The 23,146-nt window shown below is 41.7% G+C and overlaps 1 protein-coding gene across 3 annotated transcripts in view; it reads left to right on the top strand.

The window, feature by feature from the left end:
* Positions 1–6,016: 6,016 nt before the first annotated feature.
* Nsrp1 (nuclear speckle splicing regulatory protein 1) overlaps positions 6,017–23,146 on the top strand; it is a 29,919-nt gene continuing 12,789 nt past the window's right edge. Inside the window, exons 1-2 of one of the 3 annotated variants that reach the window (XM_036198317.1) lie at positions 6,017–6,062; positions 7,224–7,317. In XM_036198317.1, coding sequence (XP_036054210.1) covers positions 6,043–6,062; positions 7,224–7,317 — 114 coding nt within the window. In that variant the 5' untranslated portion in view covers positions 6,017–6,042. Of the gene's footprint in view, positions 6,063–6,449; positions 6,529–6,593; positions 6,822–7,223; positions 7,318–23,146 lie in introns of those variants that run through there. The other 2 variants (XM_036198319.1, XM_036198316.1) reach the window with 2 other exon arrangements.

The raw sequence follows: 23,146 nt of genomic DNA, 5'->3' as shown, positions 1-23,146 counted from the left end.
TGAATGAGAGGACAAAGGAGAGCATGAGTGAGAGACACCAGGGCCAGCCAGGATGGAGTAGGGCACACAGAAGGAAAGAAAGAGAAAAGGCCCCAAGGCAAAATGTAGATGAAGAGAAACAGGTTAAGTTATAAGAGCTAGCAAGAAACGTGCATAAGATAAGGCCAAGAGTTCATAACTAATATTAAGTCTCCTTGTCATGATTTGGTGGCTCAAAAAAGAAAGCCTGGTATAGTTGGTGCCCTGTGGGGCCTGAATTTCCACATAGGGCCTGTGATAGCTGAAGAAAACAAAGAGGGAGAGAGAGAGAGAGAGAGAGAGAGAGAGAGAGAGAGAGAGAGAGAAAGGAAGGGAAGGAAGGAAGGAAGGAAGGAAGGAAGGAAGGAAGGAAGGAAGGAAGGGAAAGAAAGAAAGAAAGAAAGAAAGGAAGGAAGGAAAGAAAGAAAGAAAGAAAGAAAGAAAGAAAGAAAGAAAGCAAAAGAAGAAAGGAAGGAAGAAGGAAAAAATGGACATGGCATGCTAAGTAGAAACAGTGTGCTAAGTAAAAAATAAAATAATTTTTAAAAAATGCCCGCCACAGTGTGGGCGCCCACTTCCTAGAGCTGAGGTGGTTGAGTAGAGTTCTTAGTCAAAGGCAGCCCCAACCTGCACCAGGGCAGTGGGCTTAGGATTGGCTTTCACAGATCAAGAAGGGGTGGAGCTAGCCACCAGACACTGGTGAAGGGCTAGCTGCAGCTTAGCAATTTAAAGTTTGGCTCATGCAGTCAGAAAAGGATAGAGATATGCAGTAAAGATAGACACAGACAGAAAAATAAAACCTCTGAACAGGTTACAGCGTGTTTCAAAATGTGCAGAGGTGTAAGAAAGAAAAAATGAGTATAGACAGTCATTGAAAAAGTAAATCATTTTGAAATAATAAACTTTGAAGAAAGAGTAAAGTAATATGAAAGAAAAAGGCCATGTAACGATGGGAAATACACAGGGTCTGGATCACGCATGGTTTGTGTTAGCTTTGAATGTTTTTATTGCTGATCAGTAAATTGACAGCTGCTGAGAGAGATGGGATTGTAGGGGGCTGCTGAGTTAAACCAGCCTAGGTTCTTCAGGGATGCCTTAACTTTAAAGTGGGGGTCAGGAAAGGCATTATGCCAAGAAGAGGATATGCTTTTGTTTCCACAGGAAATAAAAGACTGAATTCCTTCAAGGTTACTAGAGGTCAGGTTTGATCAGGGGAGACCCCCTGAAAATCCTGGCTACAACATAAAGAAATAAACCAAGTGACATACGTTTTACCTGCTCAAGATAAAACAAAAAAAAATCATCTTTGGCTGGCTCGTGTAAAACATACAGTCCATACTAGTGTTAGTGCAGATGTGTATGTTATTCTTGAAGGTTTGTGTGTTTTCAGAGCAACGGGACCAGACACCAATGAAAATGAGTGATCCAGGTGATCCAGCCTCTCAAAGTGCTTCTGTTGCAATTTCCTAGGAGTTCTGCATCCAAAACAGCTTGCAGGCTGCTGGCTGAGATGGTCCAGCCTCACAGACTATTCTAACCAGGACTGCAGATAATCCTTGCACTTTCCGATTGTGCCAAGACTAGACAATGAATGTTACAGCTGTTTTTCTTAGGACTCGCCCATTATCTCAATTTTCTCAGGGTCCTTAAAGATACCTTCACCCACAGACAACAGGAAGCAGTCTAGAGAACACAATACCCACATTCCCAAGAGGTGAGGTGGGTAGTTTTTGGTCATTTGGTGGGCTAGAGGTGTTTGTCATTGTTTAGTGAGGATATAGGAATATAGGATAAAAAGACAATTATTAATGTCAAATATTTTACATTGGATTTTTGTATATTGATAAAAATTTAAGGTTATTTTTGTTATACCATATATATGTTTCTACTCTTGCTTAGGGCATTGTACCCATGCAGCTCATTTTAAAATGTAAGGAAAAGATCTAGTTCTTGAAAGCTATTATTATAAACCATTTAGGATCATTAAGAAATTCAGGTTAGTAGTTAGTCATCTATAATAATCAAACTTGTAGTCACAATAGGTATGTTTTAAGGTTAAAGAGATATATTTTAGATAGATAAGTGATCTTCAAACACTTCAAAGAACTTCCGAATACAGTGCTTAACATGTTTAATAACCTAAGGCTTTTCATGACAGTGAGACACATCTGCTTCTGGCAGCACCAATTACCTCAGAGAAGATGATGAACATCGAAGAAACTCCATATAGAGTTTGCTTTCATTGTGGCAAAGTTAGATACTGGGCAAAGAAACTGCTCTTGCCTTGACTGCTGACAGTGTGCTGTACAAACTGGACAAGCAGGACACAAAGGAAAAAGACCGCCCAACTTTGCCAAAACAAGGCAGAACAGTCCTTCAAAATTCCTGCTTCATGGAAAAGTCTGCCAGACATTCTTGGCCCATAGGCTGAAGATTGAATGCCCCAATGTTGCAGAGGAACCTTGAGTGACTGTCCAGACAGCCAGATGATTCTGTTGTTTTGGAAATGGCTTATTGTGGTGATATTGTATTCCCCCAAATATTGTGCATGCTAATAAACTTATCTGGGGTCAGAGAACAGAACAGCCACTAGATATAGAGGCCAGAAAAAAGTGGTAGCACATGCTTTCAATCCTAGCATTTCAGGTGAGTTTAAAGCCACACTGGAAACAGTCAGGCATGGTGACTCAGGCCTTTAATCCTAGGAAGTGAGCCTTTAATCCCAGGAAGGGATGTCAGGAAGCAGAAAGGTATATAAGGGTGAGGACCAGGAGCTAGAGCCTGGTTAAGCTTTTAGGCTTTGGAGCAGCAGTTCAGCTGAGATTCATTTGGATGAGGAGTCAGAGGCTTCCAGCCTGAGGAAACAGGATCAGCTGAGGAACTGGCGAGGTGAGGAAGCTGTGGCTGGTTGTTTCTCTGATCTTCCAGCATTCACCCCAATACCTGGCTCCAGGTTTGTTCTTATTAATAAGACCATTTAAGATTCATGCTACAACTTACACTGCACTTTCTGTTTACTCAGGTAATATATCCTTCTGGGGTTGTTGGTGGAGTTGAAGACTAGATAGTTATAGTTCTTGAGTTATGATAGAAGGTTAATGAGCTATAAAACTTTGGACTAACCAAGGTGGATTAACAATGAAGTATTTTCTTTGAATTTGCCAAGTGCAGATGAACTGGATATTGTGAATGTAATTCTTGCTTGATAACTGTTCTTACTGTGTATAGTTTTTCTTTTTTAAGATTTATTTATTTATTATGTAAACAGTGTTCTGTTTGCATGTACCCCTGCAGGCCAGAAGAGGGAGCCAGATCTCATTACAGATGGTTGGAGCCACCATATGGGTGCTGGGAATTGAACTCAGGACCTCTGGAAGAACAGCCAGTTTCTAAACCTCTGAGCCATCTCTCCAGCCCCATTACTGTGTATAGTTTTACTTAGACTTACCAGACTTAGGCCAATGTCTGGTCCTATTGCTCTGAAAACACACAAACCTTCAAGAATAACATACACATCTGCATTAACACTAGTATGGACTATATGTTTTACACAAACCAGCCAAAGATGATTTTTTTGTTTTATTTTGAGCAGGTAAAACGTATGTCACTTGGTTTATTTCTTTATGTTGTAGCCAGGATTTTCAGGGGGTCTCCCCTGATCAAACCTGATCTCTAGTAACCTTGAAGGATTCCAGTCTTTCATTTCCTATAGAAACAATTAGGGTTTTGTTTTTAGTTTTAAATTATTATAACATATTTATTTAGTTATTTTGTGGGTGTGTCACAGTACACACATGGAAATCAGAGGACAACCTGCTGGATCAACTGGCAGCAAGTGTCCTGAGCTACTGGTGCTTAAATGGGTTTTTAAAAATTATTTAATTATTTTTAATTTTGTGTATATGTGTATCTGTGTATGGGTATGGACATGTGAATGCTAATGCCTGCAGAGATTGGAGATGTTGGCTTCTCCTGTACCTGGAGTTACCAGTGGTTGTCAGCCATCTGACATGGGTTCTGGGGACCAAACCCAGGTCCTCTGGAAGAGCAGCCAGTGCTCTTAATCACTGAGCCATCTCTCCAGCCCCATCTTAATTGGGTTTCCTAGTTAGCTCCTCTTAGCACACAGCAAAACAACATGGTTTAGTAGATGATCCAGACTACTTTTTTGATTTTATGATTATAGCATGTCCAGAAACAGTGTGAAGTGTCAAGATACTGACAAGGGACCCTGAAAAGGCTCCAGGGGCTGGGGATGTAGCTCAGAGGTAGTGTGCTTGCTTTGCAAGTGTAAGGCTCTGAGTTTGAACTCAGCAGCATAAGTTAAAAGGAACCTATTGGCTCTTCAACAACTTTATTGAAATATACCTCAGATAGTGTCCACTTCATCTAAAATACACAGTTCAACAATTTTTAGCAGGTTCACAGAATTGTGCTGCCACTGTAGCAATTTTAGGACATTTTTGCCACCCCAATAAGAATCCCCATATCCACTGGGCGGTGGTGGCGCACACCTTTAGTCCTAGCACTCGGGAGGCAGAGCCAGGTGGATCTCTGTGAGATCGAGGCCAGCCTGGGATACCAAATGAGTCCCAGGAAAGGCGCAAAGCTACACAGAGAAACCCTGTCTCGAAAAAACAAAACAAAAAAACAAGAATCCCCATATCCACCATTAGTTCTGCCTCACCTTCCACACACACACTCCTTTTATTTATTTTGTTTTTATTTTCTTCTGGAGCCAGGGTCTCACCATGTAGCTCTGGTTGTCCTGGAACCCACCATGTAGCCCAGGCTGGCCTCAAACTCACATTGATCTGCCTGCCTCTGCCTCCCACATGCTGGGATGAAAGGTATGCAACCAACCCTGGGGTTGGTCCTCAGTCCCGGGGGGGAAAAAAAAGTAAAAAAGATTTTTTTAAAAAGGCATATAATGCCTTTCAAAACAAAGCCAGTTATACCAAAACAGACAGAGAAATGACTAGAGGGTCATTTTCTTCTCTTTTGCTGTGTTGGAGTTCAAACCCAGGGCTTTTAGTATGCTTGGTAAGTGTCCTCCCTTTGAAACATAAACCTAGATCTCAGGGTCACTTCCTAATGCTACCATCCCACATGATCATAAAACTTCCAAATATATGAGAGAGGGGGAGGGGGAGGGGGGAGGAGGAGAGAGGAGGGAAAAACCCTTGTACAGACTTAACAGCCTTTTTGTAATTGGTCCCTTAAACTGTTCTACGACTAGTTTAGAATGGTGTATGCACAGGTGAAATGTGGCCAGGGTTCTTGTTTTTTGTTTTTTAATGCGGTGACAAATCTGAGACGGATTACCATCACTCAGGAGGCTGAGGCAAGAGGCTGTTCTGGGCTACACACCATGACGGTCCCAAAGATGCAAAAAGGTATCAGATATAACACTGTTTCCTAAGCCTAGTGGCACCACCAGCAATAATGTTAAAATAATTTCAGTTCTCGGCTAGGGCCAGCAAGTCCAGCATTCCAAAAGCTAAGGCAGGGGGATCTTGAGTTCTAAGGAAGTGGGGGTCATATAGCAAGACCCTGTTTGAAGACAATAATCAGTTCTCATTGGTGTGCTCCTGCTCTTCGTTTTCTAATTACCCAGAACTAGCTACACTGAACAGGTCAAAAGGAAAACAAACCCACCGATCTGTAAGTAGCCGTTTGGAAACTTCATTAAAATGCAGATGGCTGGCCCCACCCCCGCCCGCTCGGGATTCAGCAGGTGCGCGCGGTTGGATTTGAGATTCTCATACTATTTCCGGCGACGCGGCTCGTCCCGGGATCGCCCTTGACGAGCCAATTTTGTCGTCCCCTGCTAGCGTCGACTTCAAGACCACTAGTCGTAGGCGAAACAAAACACGGCGGTAGGAGCCGGCCACCAGCTTCGCGCAAACAACTCCAGGACCAGATGCCGCCGCTAGGGGAGTTCCGGCCACCGGAAGTGTGCGTGCCCGCGTCAGCGTCAACGTCACATCCGCGTCGGCCACGTCCAGCGGAGACGGGAACAAGATGGCGGTCCCGGGCAGGCAGTGAGTGATGCGGGAGTTAGGGTCAGGCTGGGGAGCAAGAAGCCAGGGAGACCGAGGCTTTAGGCTGAGGCGTCAGAGGTCGCCGGAAGTGCAGGGCCGCTGCCGCCAGGGCTAGAGGCGGGAGAAGGCGAGGAGTCCCGAGCACCATAGATCCCCCACCCTCGCCCCGTACATTTTTCCAGGATGCAAGCCCGAAGTTTGAGAAACTTGTGAGGAAATGAAGGAGGTTAGGCTGAGGGGCAGAGAGCGAGACTTTTCTATTTTCCAAAAGCTCGGTCTGAGGCCCCTCAGTCTTGCTTCCTACCCCGCGCTTGAGTTTCTCCCGGTTGGATGCGCTCAGGGGCACTGAGAAGAGAAACTCCTGGGTTCCTTAGAGGGCCTTGTTCTCCTTGGCAGAAGCTCAAGGCCTGCTTCCCGCCCTCCCTTCTGGTGTTAGGAGTGTGGTGCTGAGAAGCCACAGCAAAGGGTAGGCATATAGGAAACGGGTGTACGCTGCCGTGAAAGACACAAGTACTGTAAATGTGCCTGGAGCTTTTTTTTTTTCCTTTACCGTGGGTGTGTAAACCTTTCGATGCCACGTCCTGTGGCCTCTGCATTTTAAAAGCCAAAAACCTTGAGAAGCGATCAGAGTTGAATCTGATGATGACACTCAGAGGGGCTGAGACAAAGCAAGTGAGCCCCATTGACGGTGATGGGAACTTGCCCCGTGGTCTCGCAGACAAAAGCAGTGGAGCCTGATAAGCGAATGGGAACTTGCCCGTATGTCTGCTTGGGCTTCACAGTAAATACTTTAAAAAGTTTAAGTGGGTTTCATTATCAAGAACTTATGAACTGTGTAAGTACACAGTAGTGGGAAAAATCAAAGGACAGTTTAGAACATTTGGAAGATAACTGTATTACATGAAGATTACTTTCCTGTACTCTTCATTAACTTCTCTTAGTAAAAATAATGTTGAGATTGGCCCAGGTAGACAAACAATAATTATAAAATCATGACACATTAGAATTTTGATATTGCAAAGCAGCAAGTCCGTTATGTGGTCATAGGTTGTTATGATATGTTTTGATTTGGGATATTTCATCCGGAAAAAGTAGTGGATGCGTTATGTTTTAACGTTTAAAGATAATGGCATGATTTCTATTCCAAAAAAACCCATGCAGGTATGGGCTTCTTTTGCCAAAGAAAACACAGCCGTTGCACCGAGTTTTGCAAAAACCATCAGTATTTGGGAATGATTCTGATGATGATGAAGAGGTAAGGAAACCTATGTGTTAACTCCTGCATTAGTAGAACATTGTTTAACTGCTTGTGGATCTGTGTCTTCACCCATGTTATTTGTTAGTACAGTGGTTTTGGGGCATTAGTTATAGATCCTTTAAAAGGACTGTTGAAAGAGTGCTGCTGTTTTCTGTATGACTTAAGATGCCCTGCCCCACCCTCATCCATGAACCGAGTTACTTTTGCATAGTTTTGTAAACTCTTTCCAGTCACTAATAGCTAGGCTACAAGCTTGTTGCCATGTTTCTAGGAATGACCTAGGATACTTACCAGCTTCCTAGAAGTTTTTCTTAGTTTCTAATGTGTTAACTGATCTGGGATGACAATTTCTTTCTGTTTTTTTTTTTTTTTTTTTTTGGAGACAGGGTTTCTCTGTGTAGCTTTTGCGCCTTTCCTGGAACTCACTGTAGCCCAGGCTGGTCTTGAACTCACAAAGATCCACCTGGCTCTGCCTCCCCAGTGCTGGGATCAGAGGCGTGCGCAACCATCGCCTGGCAACAATTTCTTTATGACAGTTTTTATAGTTATTTCTTCAATTTCTTTGTGCAGAAATGGTTTTTGTAGTTATTCCTTCAGTGTCTGTTAAATACAATTGCTTTGTTTTAATTGAGCTATTGAATACAGTTAGTTTTGATAAAAACTATTTTAGCAGCCAAAGTAGTGATTTCCTCTGAAACCTAGTTTTTTTGTTTTTTGTTTTTTTTTTTTCTTTTTTTTCCAGAAACAACTCCCAGGTGTGTGCTTATCTTAACAGTAAAGTTGTTTGTGTTTCTTAAAGACTCTTGGATTAGATTAATCTATTACCTTTCTTGCTTTGGCAGAAAAATAGCTTCTCTTTCAGATTTTTCTAATTGTATATTATCACAGGTAGATAGTTTGTATTCTTTGTTGTTGTTGTTTTTGAAAAAAAAGATTGTATTTGGTTTTTAAAGATTAAGGTTAAATCTACACATAAAATTTGCAGATTTTATTAGCACAGTTTGTTTTGAAGCAAGAGTTCCATATGTAACAGAGGCTGGCCTGGAACTCAGTCTGCAGCCCAGACTGGCTGAAAACTCACCATCCTCTTGCCCTGACCTCCCTCCAAGTCTTAGGAGTCAGGCATGTACTGCCATGCCTGTGTCAAGAGTTGATTAGGGGTTGGGGATTTAGCTCAGTGGTAGAGCACTTGCCTAGCAGCACAAGGCCTTGGGTTCAGTCCTCAGCTCCAAAAAAAAAAAAAAAGAGCTGATTAGTTCTAAGCTGTAGCCAGTGGTAACTTTATAACAATTGTGTGTGTGTGTGTGTGTGTGTTTTGTTGGGGGAAGGCATCATAGATGGTCACTAACTTACATTGATTCAGGTTATGAGTTTTACATTATGATAATGGAAAAGCAGCACACAGTCAGTAAAAGCAGACTTGGAATTTTGGTCTTCCTGAACACAGTACTCTCCTGCACACTGGGCAGTTAATAGGCTAAAGATAACAGCCATGGGATCACAAGGGTGAATAACCCATCTATAGTATAATACATTGCTAAGCTATTGTGTTGGGAGGCTAAGATGTTTGTGGTGTTTTGTTCTTGTTTTGAGATAGGGTCTCACTATATAGCCTGGCTGGCCTGGAACTTAATGTGTAGACCATGCTGGCTTTGGACTCAAAGCTCTACCTATCTCGGCCTCTGCCTCTGCTTCCTGAGTGCTGGAATTAAAGGCATGTATTACAATGTCCAGCAATATTAAATGTGTTTTTTGCTTAAGATACCTAGGCTTTCAGGATTTAACCCTGTAGTAAATGGAAGGCCCATCTGCATAGTGTTGCTTTCAACCAGTTTAGAGTTTAATGATAGAGACATGTGTAAACACTAGAGCAGACTGAAATTTGGAAAGAAAATTAAGTTACTAAGGATTCCTATGTACCTACTATATTTTGATATTCATGATTACCCCGTGATATATGTATAATTTTCATCTTACAGGTGAAGTTGAAATTCAAATAGGTTAAGAAATTTTTCCATTACTAGTCCATAGAGCTAATAGGTAAATGGCAAGATTAAGAATTGAACCCAGGAGACAGCTAGATGGTTCAGTCCATAAAGATGTCTGGTGCCAAGCCTGACAGCCTGAGCTCCATTTCCAGGACCCACATGATGGAGGGAGATGGTGACTCTCAGTTTGTCCTCTGACCTCCTCCACTTCCGTGTCATGGCACCCGTGTGCGCACACACAAATAAGTAAATACATGTAATAATAAGGCTTGAACACGGGTCTATCAGAGTCTCAAACCTACATTTCCCCATTCTTCTTTATTTTAATAATAGAGCTTTAAAATGTTAGTGATATGTAGAGAACAAAAATCATTCATTTTGCTAAAGGAACACCAGACAGGAATAGGTATTTAAACAGATTTCAGAGCTGGTTTAGATTTGAGTAAAAAAGGTAGAGATCATTTCAGCTGAGAGAGAACAAAGAACATAAATTATAAGGCTTTTTTGTGGAATAATGTGTTTAGATAAGAAAATGTAAAAAAAAAAAATTTGTTGCAATCAGGCTTTAACAGGTTGAGGCCAGAGTGTGGAATATCTTGTACCGTTTGTATGAAATGTCAACTTTACATTTGTAAGTAGTTTTTGAGTACTGTTTAGTTGACATAGTGATGCCATCCTGTTTTTAATCTTGTGAAGCATGAAAGGGAGAAAGGTCAAGGTTGGAGAGTCAAGAGTTTGAGGCCAGCCTGGGCTATAGGTATAAGACGACCATGTCTCAAAGGGAGTGGAGAGGAGAGAAGAGCTTAGAGTTGAGAGGCTTGTTATAAGTTTTATATGGTAGTTCAGATAGGAGATGAAGAGCTAAACTTTAGTTCGCAGGTTTGTGGGAAGTGAAAGGAACAAATAGACTTTCAGCAGAAACAGGCAGCCCTGTGACATGTGGGAGAGGTGCATGGTGGTTGAGTATTGCATTAAGAATTTATGTTTATTTTGTATATGTGTGGGCACACGTGTGTCATGACACACACATGGAAGTCAGAGAACAGCTCAGTGTTTCCCCCATCATCCAGGCTCCTAGAATTGAATGTGAGTTGTCAGGCTTGGCATCGGCACCTTCACCTGCTAAGCTGTTTGCCAGCCCTGCTCTGGGATGGCTGTTTCAGGTAGCTAGGGTTAGCACGGGATGCAGGTGGAGAGAGTTGACGTACAGTGTGTGGGTTTTTCGTATGTTGGAAAAGTAGATGCAATTTTAGATTTATTCATTGGAATTTTTAACGTTTCTTTCATAATTACTTATTTTGTTTGTGTATGGAAGTGGGCACCCTCTTGCCATAGCAGATGTATGCCAGTCATGGGACAGCTTGTGGGGCAGTTGATCTCCTGCTGTGCCCAGGGATAAAATTCAGGTAGTCAGGTATGCTGGCAAGCACCTTAACCCTCTGACCCATCTCCCCATGCCCACCTCTCCTTTAAAAAAAAAAAAAAAAAAAAGGTTGAGCATGAGCATGAGCATTCCTATGCCAGATGCACATGTGCAAGCGGAGGACACTGCTTTCAAGAGTTAGGTCTCTCTCCAGTTGTGGAGGTGACCTCTGGCTAGCCCTCCTGTGTCTCTCTCATCTGCCCAGAGGAGCACCAATCCCAGGGATCAAGCTTAGGTTGTCAGGCAGTGTGGCAAGCACTTTTACTGACAAGCCATCTCATTGACCCAGTTTTCCCCCTTTAAGAAAATACTGAGATATGGCCGGGCAGTGGTGGCGCATGCCTTTAATCCCAGCACTTGGGAGGCAGAGCCAGGCAGATCTCTGAGTTCAAGGCCAGCCTGCACTACCAAGTGAGTTCCAGGAAAAAGGCGCAAAAGCTACACAGAGAAACCTTGTCTCAAAAAACCGAAGGAAAAAAAGAAAAAAGAAAAGAAAATACTGAGATACAATCTACATGCCATATACTTCTGTTTTAATTTCTCTACCCTCAACTGAGGACCAAACTCAGGGCCTTGCACTTGCTAGGCAAGCACTCTGTGGGCACTGAGCTAAATCCCCAACCCCTTCTGTTTTAATTTTTAAATTACATTTATTTAGTGTGTATGTCTGTATAATTGAATGTGCCATGGTGCTTGTGTGGAGATCAAAGGGCACCTTGTAGAAAAGGGGTCTTAACCTCCCACATGTATATCCTGGGTCATGCGGTTCAGTAGCCCCCGCCTTCTTCACCGTTTTACATTGTATGGCTCATTTTCCTAGGAGTTGTCCGACTACCACTATCGAATTTGACAGCAGTTTATCACCCGGTGAGAAACCTGTGCCCATTGTAGTTGCTCTCCAAACCCTGGCAGCCTTTCCCTTTGTTCCTGTGAATTCTACGATGATATTTCACTGAATGGAATTTGGGGGTGGCACAGTGGCTTCTTAGACTTAGCAATTGTCTTAAAGTTATAATGCATCCCTGTTTCACATCCCTTTACGTTTGTTTCTTTGATTTTAATTTTTTTTTTTATTCTTGGCTGTGCTGTGAATGGAACTCAGGACCTCACACATGGCTACATTTTTTTAAAAATTAACTTTAATTTGAATGTGCGCGTGTGTGTGTGTGTGTGTGTGTGTGTGTGTGTGTGTGTTGCATGCTTGTGAATACTGGGACTTGAGTGCTTGTGCACACTCATAAGGATGCCAAACAAGGATGCTGACATAGTGTTTCCTCTATTGTTCTTTACCTATTGCCTTGAGACAGATCTCTTACTGAACTCATACCTGTACAGTACAGCAAGAAATCTCACTCTTCATTATTGAATAGTAATTCATTGTACATTTTATTTAGATATCAGTGGGTGGGCATGAGTTTCTGGCTGTTATAATTAGTACTGTTATGAACACCTGTGTGTGTATTGATTTTCGTATGGGCATGTGTTTTCACTTATGTTGGATATAGTCTGAGGAATGGAATTGCTGGCCGGTGTGTATAATTACATTTTAACATTTGTGGAGTTAGCAGAGTGGCAGCACCGTTTTGCTTTCCCGTCAGTGTTCTGTGATGGTTCCAACACCCCACCCCACCCCACCCCAGCCCGCCCCGCCCCGCCCCGCCGCCCACCTCCACTTTTTTGAGATTAAAGGTGTGTGCCACCTCATCGAGCTTTCTTTTTTAACATAGCTTTCTACTGTTGCCTTATTGTGCTTTTGATTTGCATCTTCCTGATGGCCAGTGATGTTAGAAAAATATCTGCTCATATCACTACCTATTTTTAATACTAGGTTGTCACTTATGAGTTGTAAGAGTTCTTTGTTCTACAACTGCTTATATAGATATAAGATTTGTAAAACTATTTTTCTTTTTCTTTTTCTGTTTTTGTTTGTGTTGGTTTCTCTATGTAACCGATCTGGCTGTCCGAATCTCGCTCTGTAGACAGGCGAGAACTCACAGATCCATTGCTTCTGCCACCTTCCAAGTGCTGGGATCAAAGGTGTGCGCCCCCACCCTCCAGCTGTAAATAGTTTTTTCATTCATGGGTTGTCTTCATTTTCTTGTTAATGTGCTCTGAAGGATGAAAGTTCAGTTTTGAGGAAGGCATTTCTTTTCTTTTGTTGCTAGTGCTTTGGTGCCTATATCCATATATATATATATATATATATATATATATATATATATATATATATATATCCATTGAAGGCTACAGTTCTGTAGTTTTATCTTTTAAACATAAGTCTTTGGTCAATTTTGTGTTAGTTTTTGTTTGTGGTCTGAAGTAGTGATTGAATTTCATTCTTTGGCATGTAGCTATGCAGTTCTTCCAACACCATTTGCTGAAAAAAGACTATGACATTGTCTGGTATTCCTGTGGCTTGGTTTTGTTTGTTTGTTTGTTTTCCAGACAGGATTTATGTGTGTAGCTTTTGATGCTTGTCCTGGAACTCACTCTGTAGACCAGGCTGGCCTCAAACTCAGAGATCCGCCTGCCTCTGCCTCCTGAGTGCTGGGATTAAAGGCGTGCGTCACCACCACCCGGCCTGTGGCTTGTTTTAATACACAGGTCATTCTTTAAAATAATTTACTGTGGACCCTACAGAAAGCTTGGGTAGTTTATCATTTTTTTAAAACATTAAATTATCCTGGCATGCTTTATAAAGAAAAGCAACATGAAACTTCATGGTGCTATTGTTCTTTCTTTTCTGTTGTGAAATGAGGGTGGTGGCATCGAACCAGGGTACCCAGAGTCAAAAGAGATATTCCTGGGCCATCTTGCTCTAGCTTTCTTCCCCTTCTCTTCCATATGGGGACTTCGGTCATGTGAGTTACAGAAGACTTAGGAAGCCCAAGAGGAAATGTGAGGTGACCAGAGAGCAGCAGTAGGAAGAAGCCAGGTAGTGATAAGTGGAGGCAGATGATGGGCCTTGGGAATCTGAGGCCAGTGTAGAGATTGCGTTTTAGGTAGGGAGAAAGACAGAGACCAACCCTGGCATCTTCTTACCCTTGGTTTTCCATTGGTGGAACCTCCTCCGCAGCAGTTGACAAGGGAGTTACAATCTAAGTCTTAATGAACAGGTGTAAAACTGTTCCTCACCGTAGTCTACTTGCTCATTAAAACATCTGTCTGCCTCATTCCAGTTTATCTTTGTACTGAGAAGTAGCTTGCTTAAATATTTGTGAAGTCTAAATAATGTTAAAACCTCTTTTTTCATAACCAGCTGTTGAAACAGCCATCACATTCTCCAGAGTACTCGTACACATATAAACAGACTTTAGGGCCTCCTTAGAAGAGCACCAGACACAGCTGGAGAAGAGCTACTGCGAGGCAGAGCTCGTGCTTTTCAGTTTGCTTGCTTGCTTTTTCTGAGACAGGGTTTCTCTGTAGTTTTGGAGCCTGTCCTGGCCTCCAACTCACAGAGATCCACCTCTGCCTCCCGAGTGCTGGGATCACAGGCGTGCTCCGCCACTACCCAGCTTGTTTATTTTCTTGACAGCTCATCAGAAACAAAGATCCCAGATTTCAGTTCATACTCTATTTCCAGCGCTCCAGCAGAGGGGGCACTAGCACATGAATTCTGTGGTATTGAAGTGCTTTTATTCAGGATTAGTGTTGTTTGTTTATCTCTGTGTGTGTGTGTGAGAGAGAGAGAGAGAGAGAGCGAACAAGCGAGCCTGTGTGTGTGCATGCACACGTGCATCTTGTGAAAGGCGCCCATGTACCCATGTGGAGGTCAGAGGACAAGCTGAGGTGTGGGTTCTTGTTTGCCCCCTTCTTAGGGCAAGCCCTTTGTTGTTCATTGTCACATGTTCCAGGCCAGCTGGCTCTCCAGCTCCCAGGAGTTCTGTTTCTGCGGCCCACCTTGCCATAAGAGACTGGAGTTACAGGTGAGGCTGCTGCAGCCATCTTTGAAAGAGTTCTGGGATTTGAACTCTGTCCTTAGTGCTTGCACTACAATCAGTAGGTGTACTGAGTCATTCCCCAGCCCCTTGGCTAGCTTCTCATAGAAAAGTGGTATTCTAGTACTGGTGTTCATGTGTTCTTGTTTTTCTATTTGTTTTCTTTTGTTTTTTAAGTATCTGAACTAATTAGGAGTATTTACTGGTTTGTTGGAGAAGATAGCAAAGGCAATGAGAGCTTCTTGCCCTAAATAAGAAAGCACATTCTGATGTTCTGTCCAGTCATCTGAGTTTTTTTGATCATACAAGGTGTTGATTGTGATTTTTCCCAGTGTATCCTCTCTTCCAGTCCGTTGGTTACCACCCTTTTATGCCTATCTTTTTCATTATTTTAATAGCTTTTTAAATAGTTTCCTTACTGTTTTCTTTTTATATTCATTTTAAATGCTGTTGTCAGTCAGTCTGATGTTTGCAAAGCACAGTTCTAATCATTTTGTTACTTCTCACTTCTTGAATCTAATTGAATTTAATGCTTTGGACTTCAGGTGTCTGTTAGCATTTTCACCTAACTTTGTTTTCTTGCAAAGTGCACCGCCATGATATTAGTTCTTACAGCTCTGTTTTTCTTCATAATGAAAGTTTTCTGCATACGTCTCTACAGTCCATATTATAGCTACCCTTCAGAATTGAGAGCAGAAGCTACTTCTTTATGAGATACTCTTTGATTTTTCCCATCGCACACACCTGCATGTGGGTGGAGGCCAGAAGTTGCCAAATGCCCTCTTCTGTCACTAGCCATTTATTTCTTTTGAGACAGGGTCTCCGCCTGAATCTCAGGCTTGGGCTTTCTCAGCTGGACTAGAAACCAGCAAGACTCAGCAATCCTTATCCACATCCCTCAGAGCTCTCTCTCTCTCTCTCTGTGTGTGTGTGTGTGTGTGTGTGTGTGTGTGTGTGTGTGTGTCTAAGATAATGAACTTTAGCTTTCTGGTTTAACTTAACATTAGTTCAAAGTTTTGTTTTGATCCTAAAACAACAATTTTCAGCTGTTTGTAGCTAAATTATACTGTAAAGCTGGATCTCATGTGTACATTTTTGCTTAGATAGAAGCATTTAATTGGTAAGATTGAAAGGAAAATTCACTGAGCTCAGTAAAATAAACAAGCACTTACCATAGATAAACATCTAACCTATGGTTTTATTCTATTAGCCACGAATTATGTCGTTGACACATGATGTATTTGTTGTCTTGGGGACTTCTGAAAAGAACCATAGAGGCCAGGTATGGTGATACCACTTGTAATGCTGCTTGCAGTACTCAGGAAGCTGAGTCAGGAGGATCACAAGTTCAAAGTCTGCTATGTCAAAAACAGAAGAGGGCTGGCAGGAGGAAGGAGACAGAGAAGTCATGCAGACCAGGAAGGAGGCAGCAAGTGATAGGCTGTTGGCCAGATCCAGCCACTGTTTATATGATAGAATTGCACTAGTGGGCTGAAGAGATGTCTCAGTCGTTAATAAAGCTAGCTCTGCAATCATGAGGACCAGAGTTCGGATCTCTGTGTGTGTGTGTCTCACATATACAATCACTCAGAAGCCATAGTGTAGTCCTTTACTCGTTCAGCATTTTCACCAAGGTGTGAAACACTGAACAACTAAGAGAAACACTAAAACCCAGTGTAAACTAGAGGAGGAATAGAAAAATAAGAATAGATTTTACAAATAATTAAGACTACAGATACTTTATTGTACTAGATGTAAGAACTGTAGCCAAGCATAGTGGTACAAGCCTGTAATCCCAGCACTAGGGAAAGTGAAGGTAGAAGAATCAGAAGATCAGAGCCACCCCTGGCTAAACAACAAAGCCAGAGACCAGCCTGGGCTGTATGCTGTCTTAACAGTGAGCTGATGAAGACTGGGGTGTAACTTGGTGGTACAATACTTGCTTAACTGTGCAGTTGGTCAGGTGACGGAAACTAGATTTCTAAAATTCGTAAGTTATCGAAAACCTGTATTTCTGATTTCTAACAAAAAACTAATTTCATTTTGGTTTGAAGCCTGTTCAGCTAGTCAATGATATGACAAAGTAAAAATTTGAATCTAGCTGAGTCAAATTAATATTGTAACTGTGCCTTTTCATCATTTATAAGGTAATTTCATATTACTCTGCGTGTAGTTTTGTATAGTTCAAATAAATGACAGCTTTTATAGAGATAAAGCATGCTATTTATGAAAATACTAGGAAATTTGGATTATTGTAATGGCAGCTAATAGTGTTATATTTTCTTATATACTACTAAATCCCCAGTAAATTCATGTTGCTGGATGTATTTAAGTAGCAACATAGACAGTGAGATGTTTAAAGTTATTCTGAAATTTTGCTAAAAATCATCTCTGTTGTTCAGCATTGAAAGGCAGCATAAGAAAAGGAGAGACTAGGATGCCCTATATGGAGTGAGATTTTTTTTTAATATATTTATTTATTAAAATTTTTTTCATTTTACATACCAACCCCAGTGCCCCCTCCCTCCCCTTCTCCTGCCTCCTCACCTCCCTCCCACTCTGCCCCCATCCACTCCTCAGAGTGGGTAAGGCCTCCCACGGTAGTCAGCAAATGCGAAGTGAGCGTTTTAAGAAGGGCAAGGTAACAGAAGAACCCTAGCTACGCCAAGTAGCTGAGAGGATAAATACCAAGATGGATGAGCTAGAAATCCCTTTTCCTAAGAAGAGAGTGCTGGTAATCTTTATAGACAGACAGTTCTCTGTGAGTCTTGTCTGCATCTGTGTGCTTTGACCACATTGACTCAGGTTGGGCAAATTTTTAAATTGTTTTTCCCTTCTGAAATTAGTGCACAATGTAGTGTTTGTATTTTCAACTCCAGAGTTTCTGCTCTCCCTCCCTTTCTCTCCTTCCTTCCTTCTCTGCTGCCCTCCCTTCCTCCCTCCTTCCTTCTCTGCTGCCCTCCCTCCCTCCCTCCTTCCTTCTCTGCTGCCCTCCCTCCCTCCCTCCTTCCTTCTTTGCTGCTCTCCCTCCCTTTCTCTCCTTCCTTCCTTCTCTGCTGCCCTCCCTCCCTCCCTCCTTCCTTCTCTGCTGCCCTCCCTCCCTCCCTCCTTCCTTCTCTGCTGCCCTCCCTCCCTCCCTCCTTCCTTCTCTGCTGCCCTCCCTCCCTCCCTCCTTCCTTCTTTGCTGCCCTCCCTCCCTCCCTCCTTCCTTCTCTGCTGCCCTCCCTCCCTCCCTCCTTCCTTCTAGTTATTTCTATGTCTGATTTTAGAGATACTTTGTCTGATGAGACACTGCTCGTACTTCAGTTCTTTAGAAATGGGTTCTTTCAGGTCTTCAGGCGTATCTTGTCCATTACATGTGTACTTTGTTTTTGCCTGAAAACTGGAGACTAAAGTCATATAATGTAGCAGCAACAACGAGTCTCAATTTGTTTGCTTTTTTAAATTTTTACTTTTTTGTTTGTTTGTTTTGTTTTTCTCTGTGTAGCTTTGTGCCTTTTCCTGGAACTCACTAGGTAGCCCAGGCTGGCCTCGAATTCAGAGATCCGCCTGCCTCTGCCTCCTGAGTGTTGGGACTAAAGGCATGTGCCACCACCGCCCAGCAAATTTTACTTATTTTTATTTTATGTGCATTGGTGTTTTCCCTGCATGTGTGAGGTATCAGATCCCCTGAAACTGGAGTTAGATGTGAGCTACCATGTGGGTGCTGAGAACTGAACCAGGTCCTCTGGAAGAGCAACCAGAGCTCTTAACCACTGATCCATCTCCCTAGCTCCATGCTTTTTAAAAATGTTTAATTATTATTACCCATTTTTAGTGTTGCTGATAATTAGACCCAGAGCCTTACATGTGCAAAGCATATACTACTCCTGAGCTGCATCCTTAGTCAATTTGTATAGTAACTTTTCTGAACTAATTCTATAAGATTTATCTTTTTTAAGATTTATCTTTTTTGTGTTGCCATTGAAGTCTGTTAACTTAGTTGACAGCTAATGATTTGATAAGAGATTTACCTAAACATTTGGAACTATTTAAGTGTCCCAGACTTTATGACAAAGTGGGTTATGTTCATGTTGTATCATGCCTGCATTACCTCAGGCCTACTGTTAACAGCTCTGCTTTAGTCTTTACTCTTGTATAGCTTTAAGGACAGTTGCAAAACCCTTAGGACAGGGGGTGGGGGTGGGGGGGTGGGGGGGGTGTCTTTACTGATGTTATGCCTCAGTTGTATATTTATATGGCCTTCAAGATCCACTGGAGTGTATTGGAACTTTGTTTCTATTTTCACTTAAATATAGAAATCACACACACACACACACACACACACACAAAGGAAGCCAGATGATGGTGGCAAACATCTTTAATCAGGAGGCAGAAGCTGGCTGGTCTCTGTTGAGTTCCAAGACAGCCAAAAAAAATTGTATTAAACATTAGATTAAGCTTTGTTAGCTGTTTTCTTTTTTCTAGTATTTGTTACTATTATGGATTACATTGATAAATTTTCCTAAAGTGAGACCACTCTTTTAAATAGTAACATAAACCCCACTTGGTCTTGGTGTATATATGTACAAGTGTTTTTAAATTGCAAAATGTAACATAAAATTCATTTTACAATTTTTAAAATTTATTAGGGGCTGGAGAGATGGCTCAGTGGTTAAGAGCACTGGCTGTTCTTCCCCAGGTCCTGAGTTCAATTCCCAACCACCACATGGTGGTTCACGACCACCTATAATGAGATCTGGTACCCACTTCTGGCCTGCAGGTATACATGCAAACAGAAGACTGTATACAGAATAAATAAATAAATCTTTAAAAGGCTGAGTGGCAGTGCCGCACACCTTTAATCCCAGCGCTTGGGAGGTAGAGCCAGGTGGATTTCTGTGAGTTTGAGGCCAGCCTGATCTATAGAGGGAGATCCAGGACAGGTACCAAAACTACACGGAGAAACCCTATCTCGAAAAACCAATAAATAAATTTTTAAAATATATATTTTATTTTATGTGCACGTTTGTCTATGTACTGCTTGCACGCCTAGTTCCCTGAGGAGGCCAGAAGAGGGCAACTGATCCCCTGGAATTAAAGTTATAGATGGTTTTAAGCCACCATGTGGGTGCTGGAAATTGAACCTGGATTCTCTGGAAGAGTACTCAGTGCTCTTAACCATTAAGTCATCTCTCTAGCCCCCACTTTTTTTGTTTTTTTTGTAGTAGGATTTCATGTATAGTTCAGGTTGGCCTTGCACTAACTATGTAGCCAAGAATGATTCTCCTGCCTCTACCTCCTGGGTACTTTGTTATCACACCTGACCCTTTCTTTCTTTTAAATAATAGTCTTTTGGAGGGGTTACAGAATCTTAAGGAACTTGCAATCCTCCTGCCTCTTCCTTCTGAGTGCAGGGATTAAAGTTATACAACCATACCCAGCCCTTATTAATTTTAATTTCCTTGAAGTGTTTTTAAACAATTTTAAATTTTATTTAGTGTGTGCATGTGTGCTGGGGTGCTCGTGAGATCAGAGGACAGCTCTCAGGAGTTTGGTGCTCTCTACCTGGATTCTGGGAACTGAGTTCAGTTTCCAGACTTGGCAGTGAGCACCTTTACCCACTGAGTATCTTGTCACCTTGGAGGTTTTAGTTCCTAACATGGTAAACCTGTCGATGTAGGAAAAAGGTCTTTATATTCCCAATAACTCAAGGAGTGAGAATAGGGCTGGAGAGGAATTGCATTCTGTTGGAGCAGTGGTTCTCAGCCTTTCTAATGCTGTGGTGATCCCCCAGTCATAAAATTCTTTTCGTTGCTAATTCATAACTAATTTTGATACTATTATGGATCATAGTGTAGATCTCTGTGGTTTCCAATGATCTTAGGTGGCCCCTGTGAAAGGGTTGTTGAACCATCCAAGAGTTCTCCATTCACATGCTGAGAACTGCTGCCCTAAGGTGTCTAGGCCCAGCATTTGGTGACCTTTTCACTTTAGCAGTTTGAACTTCCTGCTCTTGGAGACTGTTTTTTCTTTTACTTGAAGTATTTCCTACCTCCATCCTATTCAGTCCTTCTCAAATTCATGTTAGATACATTTTGGTGTTCCACTATTGAGTTAGCCACTTGTCTGGAGCAGTGGCATGCATGCTGCAAACTAGACAGAATTCCAGTTCCTCCTGTGACCCCAAGCCAAGCATCTTGTCAGTCTGTACTCCTGTGTTATTTCCAGCTAAGAGCAGAAATGAAGTCTGTTACTTGCCTTTCCCAAAGAAGGCAATATGTGAAAGCCCACACCTCCATCGCTGCTTTGCAGTGTCAAACTCCCGATTACTTTGTCTTCTGCTATTCATGTATGTTGCTTCAAAATACCAGCCCTCCGAGCCACGCCTCTGGGCCACGCCCCCGAGCCCCCCACACAGCCACTGTGGGTAGCTTGATTCCTTCCTTGCCTTCTGTCTTTGCGTTTCGAGTATGGAGGGTAACTCTTACTTTCCAGCATGAGTCATTTCTAGGGATCAGGGAGAAGACGAGGCTGCAGGGCGTATTAATTTACAGTTTGTAGCAGAGTTTGAACTTGGCTTTTCTAGTTTTGGTATTGTAGGTGATTGTTTCATTTCTCTTAGTCTCTGTTTCCACCATGGTGCGCAGCTCTAATCCAGCACTACAGAGGCCAAGGTAGGGGGAGCCTGGGATATACTACAGAACCTTGTCTCCAAAGCCTGACCCTGTGATATCATCTATTTAAGGTGTTTTAAAGATAAAAATAGTTTCTCGAGTGCCCAGCTTGGTACCTGACACGTGGTAAGAGTGCAGTAAGTTGTATGTGTATACAGAAGGACCTTCTCTGTATGCAGTCATCACCTTATTAATCACTAGTTGTTTGAATGTTTCCTGGACTGGCTCCATCCCACTTTGTGTTGGATGGTCATATTTAGTAGCCTGTCTTTTTTGTGGCTGTTTAATACAATTTTAATTTACAGTTTGGGCTGTAGCTATTAGCCAGGAGGCATTATGTTAAAAAAATTGAGGGCTGGAGAGATGGCTCAGTGGTTAAGAGCACTGACTGCTCTTCCAAAGGTCCTGAGTTCAATACCCAGCAACCACATGGTGGCTCACAACCATCTGTAACGAGATCTGGTGCCCTCTTCTGGCCTGCAGCCATCTATGCAAGCAGAACATTGTATACATAATAAATAAATAAATTTTTTAAAAAATTTCACAAATAAGTCACTAACATTCATAATTACTTTTTGGAATTATTACTGTTTTATTAGGTAATTGCCTCTTTCTTGCTTATCCTGTTTAACTGACAATTTTTAATTAAAAGCCAGTAAAATTTTTACTTCTAAATTTGCAGAGTGAAATAACAAAATTAGTTTTTTTTTTTATTTGTCCAAAACTGTATATATCTTCATATACTGTACTGACAGGCTTTGATACTGCTTATTTCAGCTTTACCATAAAAAATCATTTTTAAAAAGCTTTTCCTTTATTTTTATGACATGTCTCAGTGTTTATAGTCAGACAGAAACTAATAATCCCACATCTCACTCTTGGACTTATCAGAAGCTCAAAATAAAATAGATCAGATCACTTTCTGAAACAAAATTACTTTATTAGTTTAGTAATAATTTGAGGTTACTTTAAAGATAAGAAGCAGCATTTGGGAGGAGATTCATTTCCTGCCTCCCAGCTTTATCTGCAAGAACTACATCTTTAGTGTCAAGAGACTGTGTATTTATAACAGAACTCTAATAAAGTCTGTCCTGGGCACACTGCACACCTGACTTGGTCATTGCTATTATCTATGGGGTCCTAAGCTATTTCTTGTCTTTAAAAAGAGAAGTGTATTTCATTAAAATTGGGCTCGCATAGGAAGGATAATAAGACCTTTGACTCTTCTTCTGAGTGTGCTAACTGTTGCCAACATGGCTTACATCGATGCTTTTGAAAATAAGTTTCATGTTCTGACTGAAAAACATACAGAATTTTTTATTTTATTGGTAAGTTAAAGTGGGAAGAGATACCATTCATTAAACATAAATACTTATTTTCCTGTTACTAATTTTGGTTGATATAAACATGAGATGTAGAAAATACGTTGAGCTTTTTTTCCTCTTTAATCGGGATCTTACACTGTATGTGTTAGAGAACTGTACTGTTCTGTTTTTATTATGAGCAATCCAAAACCGACCTTATACATTCCCTGTATGCTGCTCACATTTTGCCCTTTATCTCAGAGATACTATACAAAGCAGGTAAAGTAGTAAGTTCAGAACTACATCCTCATGACATTAGCACATACAGTATGTAGAGACGTCTGTCTGGTTTCTGGAGCGATATTGCTTCAGCAAGGCAAGAGCCATTACATAGCAGACTCCTGAGTAGTTGCTATCAACTGTCATTTCAAGGCACACTAAGTCATTAGCCTGCATGTGACTCTTGTCCTGAGTTATCTGTTAGTTCCCTATCTACCACATCCCTTATCTTCTCTTG

This window comes from Onychomys torridus, chromosome 8 (genome assembly GCF_903995425.1).
Source record: "Onychomys torridus chromosome 8, mOncTor1.1, whole genome shotgun sequence".
Classification (NCBI taxonomy): Eukaryota; Metazoa; Chordata; class Mammalia; order Rodentia; family Cricetidae; genus Onychomys; species Onychomys torridus.
This window is presented reverse-complemented; position numbering and strand designations above follow the sequence as displayed.